The 8,508-nt window shown below is 37.7% G+C and overlaps 2 protein-coding genes across 3 annotated transcripts in view; one reads left to right on the top strand and one right to left on the bottom strand.

Moving 5' to 3' along the window:
* Nucleotides 1-798: 798 nt before the first annotated feature.
* On the bottom strand, nucleotides 799-5,262 carry LOC117287599 (protein lin-52 homolog). 2 transcript variants are annotated; one of them, XM_033768210.1, is made up of 6 exons: nucleotides 5,076-5,262; nucleotides 3,980-4,048; nucleotides 3,649-3,683; nucleotides 3,253-3,331; nucleotides 2,844-2,927; nucleotides 799-2,435 (listed from the first exon to the last, which is right to left on the bottom strand). In XM_033768210.1, the coding sequence occupies exons 1-6, from the start codon at nucleotides 5,095-5,097 to the stop codon at nucleotides 2,374-2,376; spliced, it is 351 nt and encodes a 116-aa protein (XP_033624101.1). In that variant the 5' UTR covers nucleotides 5,098-5,262; the 3' UTR covers nucleotides 799-2,373. The 2 variants fall into 2 exon arrangements, with proteins under 2 accessions (XP_033624101.1, XP_033624100.1); XM_033768209.1 differs by lacking the exon at nucleotides 5,076-5,262 and adding an exon at nucleotides 4,825-4,869.
* The window catches only part of LOC117299642, a 41,437-nt gene continuing 37,979 nt past the window's right edge, over nucleotides 5,051-8,508 (top strand). Inside the window, exon 1 of the mRNA XM_033783194.1 lies at nucleotides 5,051-5,128. Coding sequence (XP_033639085.1) covers nucleotides 5,051-5,128 — 78 coding nt within the window. The remainder of the gene's footprint in view (nucleotides 5,129-8,508) is intronic.

The raw sequence follows: 8,508 nt of genomic DNA, 5'->3' as shown, positions 1-8,508 counted from the left end.
AATTGAATATATGTTTGTAAGGGTTTTCTTTTATCAGGTTTGTTTGGTTATACATGTAGCCCCCTTGCATATGACGTCACACTCTCAAATAGCTCTCATTTGAAGATGGGGCATGTAAACGTGTTCGCTTGACCTCAATGAACTAGCAGCATTGGGTGTAATGCAAGTGGTCTGTTGTATAGGTATTTCAGAAGAAAAAAATATTGGAATTTATTGTTGTTTTATAGTCAGTTTTAGCATCAATGATGCTGTTCCCAATAACTCCTTGAAATCTGTAATTCCAGAAGTTATCAAACATGTCAAAAGGTGGAATAGTTGTACAAGTAGCTTCAACATATCTCCATGTTTCAAACCTTTTTGTCAGCATCGACTCTTACCCTTGTAAATAATCACTGTAAATGCCTTGTAAAATTTACTTAACTTGTAAATAAGAAAGACTCTTGCTAAATTGGTATAAAAGGATCATATTTTAAACAACGGTGGTTTCATGGTTGGATGTTGTATACTGTGTGTGAACATCATTTGAGATGGTGTTTAATGTGATTTATAATGGAATAAGCCACACTTGCCAATATGGCCAAATTTTGTTAAGCGCTTAGCACAGACAAATCGTTAAATTGTTTGCGACTACTGGTTGCAAATTTCTGCTAAGTGGCAAACTTGCTGGCCAAGTACACACCAATTCCACCAATTGCACCATTTTTTAACCCCCCAAAATTAACAAAATAATCTATCCTTTTGGGGCATATCGTGATGATAAGACACATTAAATGACACAAGTGGTTTAAAAACTGTCACTCTAATGTACAAATTATTTTTTATTTACAAAGTAATAAAACCATGGGAAACAGGCCAAATGAAGATTCGGAAAGTTTTGGGTTGAGCAAAGAAAAATGGACTAGAGCAGGATTTGAACATGCGACCTCCAGATTAATGTGCCGGCACTCAGTGACTCTACCAACTGAGCTATCTAGCCCTTATAACAGGCTCCATATTTTTTTCGGGGGCATCAGTCAGAAACCGTACAACCTGTAACTGCCTTGTGAACTTAAACCTTTCCCAGGAATTCTTTATGTTATAGTTCCTTGGTATTGGCCAGTGTGTGGAAATGGCAGGGCTCGAAATTAACACTGGACCACATGTCGGGCCAGCAAACTCACAACTGGACAAGGCCAGTGATGCATGGTACAGAGAGTACATTTTTGACATGACATTTGACTACCCTTTACGTTTGTACAAAAGTCTGTGAGTTTTGAGTTTTGGGTTCCTATCAAAGTATTTTTTATACTCCTTGTCAAGGTTTTATGCAACATTTTTACCTTTTTGTTGTTTGGAGTCGTACATTTAAAAACATTTGTTCAGACCCCCAAAGTTTTTCTAACTAGATATGAAAATACCGATGTTGGCCCTAATCACAAATTTGGTAAAAAAGGGTAAACATTTTATTCTCAAGGAAGGCAAAGTATGATACTTTGTAGTGATATAAAAGGTTATTGTTTTAATTGCATTTTGGTGATGTAGAGATGTAAATATGAGCTAAACAGTTTCTCAGACCCCAAAAGTTGCCTAAATGTCATTTAGATCATGATTTGATGTGATTTGATCATGATATTTTGTTTTACTTGTACTGCAAGGCCCTTCCACCCACAAAATTATTGACAACGTTAATTTTTTACCGTGAGCACATTTATGTCAGGTATTTACCTGAACCGACTTCGTTAAAATTGAATTATTTACAATATACATTTTTAAGACTGGACACTTTTTCAAATTAATTTCAATAAGAAATTTAAAATCATAAGTAGTTCAAAATGTAATCAACTTCTTGAGGTTCCTTAATTTGTTGTCTTTCTGTTCTAAATAATGTTACACCATCACGATAAGATATGTTTTTTATGACTCTTTTGTGACTGTTGAGTGAGAGTATTATTCAGAAATGGCACAGCAATTTGTAAAAAACAAAACCTCCCCTGAGAAAATGAATTGTGAAATATTTTGGCTCAAGATTCAGAAGATATGATTTGGTTTTGTCCTTCAGGAAGGCCCAATTTCAAAGCGCCGCTTGAGCACAAGTAGCTAAGGACATCCTGTTATTTTTTTTTTCCTGAGCAATTTGCCCTGGTGATACACAATCTTAACAATCTGGGCACTATTTGGATTGGACTTTCAGTCCTCAACTGACTGCGTGGGTTTTCCCTAGAATATTACTTCTCTGAGGTTTTCCTCCCACTTTTAAAACTGAAACTTCCTTCTTGCCTAGTATTAGCAATTAATGTCTCTTTTCTGAGAGTCCTTGGCTTCAAAACCAGAATAAATGAAATGAAATAAAGAAGGGTTCTTCAATGGAAGACTGTCGAGGGGTTCGTGCAAGGTTCACTTCCTTTTTGTTCCATTCACCAGGATGTTCAGGAATTTGCCTCTTGTCATCTCTCGAGCTGCAGGAAAAACAAATAATTAGAATCAAAACAATTGGAGTGATCTTTTATACAGCAGTGCCACATTTCATTGAGCTGTTCACACAGAAAATATTGCGTAACATTTGTCTGCAAAGCAGAAAATACGGTGTAACACTTGTCTGCTTAGCAGAAATGAGCAGGATACCAGCTACAAAAGGTGCATGTGACTCGGTAGTTTGGCTGGTAGTGGTAGCCATATTCTGTTAGAAATAATTTTGTTGTGCTTAGCAATTTTGATGTGCTTAAGCAACTCTATGAAAATGCTTAAAATCCTATAATGCAGTATAATTTGATTTCAAACACAGGTCTTCATACACTGAACATATATTTTCATAAAAGTCTTCAAGAGGTATGCAATAGCTGCTTTTTGATACTAATCATACTTACACTCTTCTAAGCCAAGTTGGTAAGCTAGATTTTGTAGCCCTTTGACCTTTTCCATCAGGTTGGCTGTGGTAAGACTGCCAAGCTCTGTAAGAGAAAGTTAACCAAAGGCAAACATTTTAACAGTGTTTTTAATGAAATCTCAATATGCTTACATAAGATATGACCACCGCTGATCTGTTAACTGAAGAAACTATATCAGACATACTGTACAGACACTGTCCATCACGAAGGCAACAATTTTGTACTTGCCCAATTTACTTCTCTGGCATCAGTGTTCAACTTTGTGGCTCTGCTCAACTTATACAGCCCATAGACTTATGTGCTTGACAGGACACTGTAAGCAAAGAATTCTGCAGTAAGCAGAGCCATAAAATTGCCCACTGATTGAGTGGGGAGGGGATCTACTTACCATTCAGCATATCAATGTCATTCTGTTCCAGGTCTGCTTCCCACGGCTGTGCCTCTGCAGTTTGTGTGTTACCCAGGGGCTAAAATAAGAAACAACATTTTTGTTATTGACAGAAACATTCCATTTATTGCAAAGTCTTTAAACGATGACTCTAACCAACCAAGATTAGTTTAGGGTCATTAGATGCTTGTTCGTCCAGCTTATCAATTGATAAACCAGTCCCTTTATTTAGCGCAACAAACAAGGTTTGACTGTGTCTAACAACTCTTTTAAAGTATACCATACGTACCCGCTGCCAAAACATAGGATTCAAACTGCCTCTAGCTACAGGGCAATTTCGATAGTCTAGTTGGTAAGACCCAAAATTAATATTCTTTTAGCGTAAAAAATACTTACACTTTTCATGGGAGCAAAATCAGAAACACCTGGAACTGTAAAAGTGAACATAAAATGAGGGAATTATTATAAAGAAATATTATCGGATATTTAAATTAAGGTATCTCATTTATCATGGATTTATAACCATGAGTTTTTTACTTGCACCATGTATATTTTGCAACCGATTGGCTTGCGGTCCCATGGTTTCACGCGTGCGCCCAGCCACAGTGCGGTAATCTTCAAATTTTCTGAAGCAGCACTTTAAAAAAGGAAGAAGAGTACAAAAACTGCATGAATCAGTGATTCATGAAGATAATGAGGATGTATTTTCCCTGAATAAAAGACTTACTTTGCTCAGGCCAAAGTTCTGGTGATGCTCTGTCTAGACTTTCAAAGCTCAACAGAGTCCTGTCGATATCTACAAATAGGAATAAGAAAAGAATGTAGTATTGATCAATGATAAGAATGTGTATTCTATTACAATTTTACAATCATCATGACAAGTCCATTCAACAGTTTCAGAATTCAGGCCTACTCTCAGTTGTATCCATCCATCCTCCCCACTTGCCAAGGTCGCTGTAGTGTGTACCATCGGAAGGATGGTGGAGGTTACGATAAACTAGTGCAACTACAACACTGAAAGTTTAAGGGGTGATGTGTGGAAGGTAGTACAGATCATAAGTAAGAGCATGGAGGATGGTAAGATAAGCTACCCATTTCAAATAATAAAAGAGAAACAGAAACTGAGAAAGACATTTAAAAAATGATAATTAATACATCTTTGTTGCGTTGGACAAATTTACAATTCACAATTACTACAACGCTTTTTCATGGTAAAAAGCCGGATAACTTTCCGTATGGCGCCACCAATTTTTAACTCATTTTTACAAAAAGGGATATATCAATCAGGTAAATTAGATACAATATATTATTTTATTTCGAATGAAAAAGTGGTGGCGCCATACGGAAACTGTAGTGAACTGAATTTACTGAAAAGAACGCGATTTTTTAGGCAAGATCTTAACTGATTTTACATGTAAACTGTTGCTTGGTCGAATCATGTATAACTCAACTTAGATCCCAGCTTTAACTTTAAAAAAATGTCTTCAAAGCACACTATTCCACAAACTAAAATTAACAAAGTAAAACCATGGAGCAATTTATTGCTCCATGGTAAAACATAAATTAATTTACCCGCACTCGAACTTGACGCTGCCATTTTGATCACGGCATATATCACGTGACAGATCATGAGATTAATTTATTTTTCTTACCACATGGTGGCGCTGTGTAAGTTGCGGGAAAAAATCGCTATTTTCTGGAATTATCGGTACCGTGTGATGATGTAGTTTAGCGGCCTGGCGGGATCGGTCGGTTAATCGGATCAAACAACTACACACACGTAAGAAAAAATTGCAAAATGGCGACCGGTGGTGGACCTCTACCTTCTAAACGGGCGAAAATCATCTCCACTGATCCAACAACGTCACCGGAAAAGGTAAGTGAGCTCCCACTTATCGATGAAATTAAATAGAGCTTTTAAAAAATGATCATGAGAAACGTGCAAAGAAAAAATTGTCCTCCAGAACTTTAGTGTTTTTATATAAACGAACGAACTGCGAGTGCGAGTGGTACTTCGGGGTCGGGTGTGTGTGTATTGTGGTGGGAGTTAAGTATTGTGTGTGATACCTGCACACAGATGGTTTAGATACATAGTGACTTCATCCGGAAATTTTTACGCAAGTTAACTGTGTGGCGCGCTACAAAGGCTACATGTGTAATACATGACGATCGTTGCAGTTTGAATGGGAAGTTGATGTGGTCCATCGGCACGTGTGTTTTGGGGAGAAGAGATTTGTCAAATAGAACCATCGCTTTTTTATTTACCCATCTCATTATTTTTGTGATAATTATTCATGGATTATCATGATGATGATGGATTGATTAGAATAGTAAGTTATTAATTTTTTAGTCAGACTCAGTGTCTTATTCGATTCATATTTAACAAAGCAAGATTATCTTGGTCACGTCATTTCACTTCAGTCATTACAAGTATGTAAAAAGGTAGTTGGACTGTTTCTGCCATTGTCCATCAGAACATTTATCGCAAATACCACATAGAAAACCAGCTTTTTGAAGTTTGATGATTATGCTCAATGACAAAAAATAGGGACACTGTTTGCACCCTTTTTCTTCCCACAGTAGGCATACCTTTCGACTGTTCATAATCAACCAGACAGTATTTGTTTGTGACAGACCTAATGTAATTTGGTTTTTACCCTTGTTAGCCTAAACACTGACGTGTAGTTAAAAAAAAACACTGCCTGAAAAAAAACCACTGCCTGCACTGATAAAGTGATAGTGATACTATGTACTTTTCCAAAAAACATGTACACAATCTACAAGGAAATCACTCGGGTAGGATTCAAACCACTGCCTTTGCATTGCATTGAGTAGATGTCTTACCACTCACTAAATTAACAGGCTCATTGACAGGGGAGCCTTATACAGTTTCTAGAAGCTAGAGGTACAGATGTACCACTCACTAGACCACTGATTGTCATGTTCATGGACAAAAGTCGTTATTGACATTATTGAAGAGAAACATTGTCGCATTAAATAAGTTCTGTGAATTTTGTATTTCTGGTGATGCACACATTCTGTAAACCTCAACCTCCTGAATGTTAACACTGAGTGTTTCCAGGTCTAGAATTTATAAGGGGATCCATCCAGGACCCCAAGCATTATTCAGGAATTTCCACATAATTCTGTCCAATCTTATCCCTAGTTACTGTCTGTTTGTACAGTAGTTTAGCATGCATCTTAGAGACATTACATGTTCTTGGCATCAACACGTTGCGTTTTTGTTTTGGGAGCGGGGGGGTGGGGGCCAACTCTGTCTATCCTTACAAATACCACAAACATGTAACACCGCATTTCATTAGTTTCAGCAACACACCGTGTCATAATATGTGGTCATCACATTACATACATTGGCAATAAAATTATACATATGGGTGATTTTGAAAAATGAGACTTAGAATTACATTGAATTGTCAATCAATAAAGGCTCTAAGCCCATGAAGCAGCGTTTATGCTAGCGAGCCGTGCACCCGTGTTTTGCACGGCCAGTTTTGTGAAATCACGGCCTATTTTTTCAAGCACGGCCTGGCGGTATAAATCTAGCCGTGCACTATTTAATTATACGTTTGTGTAATCTAGATATCAGGCATGAGAATCTTCCGGTTTAAACCGGAATTCCGTTTTTTTTCCTTTCAAAATTGTGGTCTCTGAGTGCGATGTGAATTTGCTATAAAATTCGGGGGGTAGGTTTTTGGGGGTATACATTTGGATTTCTCTAATCCCTCTTCTCTAGTCAGACAATGTAAGTTTACCTTTGTAATTGTTATTATCGCGGATCCCCACATGTCGTTCATGAAATACCGGCACCTAAACAATAAATTGCCGTCCAGCAGCTGGCCCAATTTACGGCTTGTTGTCTTCCTGGCATCGCGCATGCATGCAGCAGCAGCGACAGATGTATAAACTTGCCTCATTCCTTGCTTCGTTTATAGTGGTACGGTTCAATAATGTTTGCGTGTAATGCGCTTGCTGGTGCAGCAAAGATAACACGTGTGGAGACTTTTGAAAGTCTACTGAAAAAACAATGCACGTGTTTGCACCATGTGTACTGTGTACTGTGTACTGTGTACGTGCAGGTTTGCACACGAACCAATGAGCGGCGCGGCACGAATCTGAGATCGCCGGCAGGCCATGGTAAACTGGTACCTGTTATTGCCTCACAACCAGCGAAAGATATATTGGGAACCAGCGAACACACTGTACGTCCGGACGACGTGCTTTCTTCATTGGTTCTATTTCTATGTTGGGGTCTAATCTATGCTGAATAACAACCTCTTTCACAAAAACACATCGCTCTCGCCAAATATATAGGCCTATATATATTTTAAAATGTGCGTCGCCGACGGATCGTTAAAATCACAAACATTTAATTGCAAAAGAATTTCTTTTACACAACCGAATTTCAAATCAAGATCCTATAAAAATGGTTTTTGGTGAGAAAAAAAAAGCATTTTCAAGGGCAGAAATAAGGGATAAGATCGTCAAAAAAAAAAAAAAAATATTATTACTATTATTTTTTCCCCCTTTCTTTTTCCGGAATTGTAACAAAATCGCAGGCGAACCCAAAATTGTTTGAGCTTTACATTCCTTATTTTCCCTTAAACCTATTATAAAAAAAAAAAAAAGGAAAAATCACACAAAAGTAGCTCACTTCTACCTGGAAAAACAGGTGTAAGAAATGCATCAGAGACCACCACAGAGCTTCTAAAGTACCCAGAGCTCCCAGGGCCCTTAAGCGGGCCCTGGACCCCGGCCGTAAGGGACTTGGCGCTGCGCGCTCGTGTTGTGTGCTTCGCACACAAATTTTTGACTCTAAAAATATTGCACTCCCTGTTTTTCATTTTGCACTCCCACTTTTCAAATCCTAGCTAAAACACTGCCATGAAGGCCAAATTGGAAAAAGGATTAACAATATCTATAGAACAGTACCTTGACATGGAGTGTAGATTACGTCCCATGTTACCTTTCAGACTCAGCCCAGGGGATTTAAGAATTCTTGTGGCTAGATTAATACAAACCCTCTTTGACTTATGATTAAATGATGTCATTATTCAAATGACACAAATCTGAATAGATAGTATAAAAAGAAGTGGTACTTGTGTTTGTGTGAAAGTGGATCAGCATTTTAACTTTTTATTCAACAACAAATTTCATGTTCCACAATCAAACTGTTCACCTAGAAATCCTTTTTTTTGTACTTTGGTTGCAGTAAGCAGGGCCCAATTCTGCTTACCA

This window comes from Asterias rubens, chromosome 1, assembly GCF_902459465.1.
Source record: "Asterias rubens chromosome 1, eAstRub1.3, whole genome shotgun sequence".
NCBI lineage: Eukaryota > Metazoa > Echinodermata > Asteroidea > Forcipulatida > Asteriidae > Asterias > Asterias rubens.
This window is presented reverse-complemented; position numbering and strand designations above follow the sequence as displayed.

Coding starts and splice junctions, on each gene's coding strand:
- LOC117287599 (XM_033768209.1), bottom strand. CDS start 4,849: ATGGCAGCGTCAAGTTCGAGTGCGG. Junction 4,049..4,824: donor AGCGTCAAGTTCGAGTGCGG/GTAAATTAATTT, acceptor TCCTATTTGTAG/ATATCGACAGGACTCTGTTG. Junction 2,436..2,843: donor CCAACTTGGCTTAGAAGAGT/GTAAGTATGATT, acceptor TTTTTCCTGCAG/CTCGAGAGATGACAAGAGGC.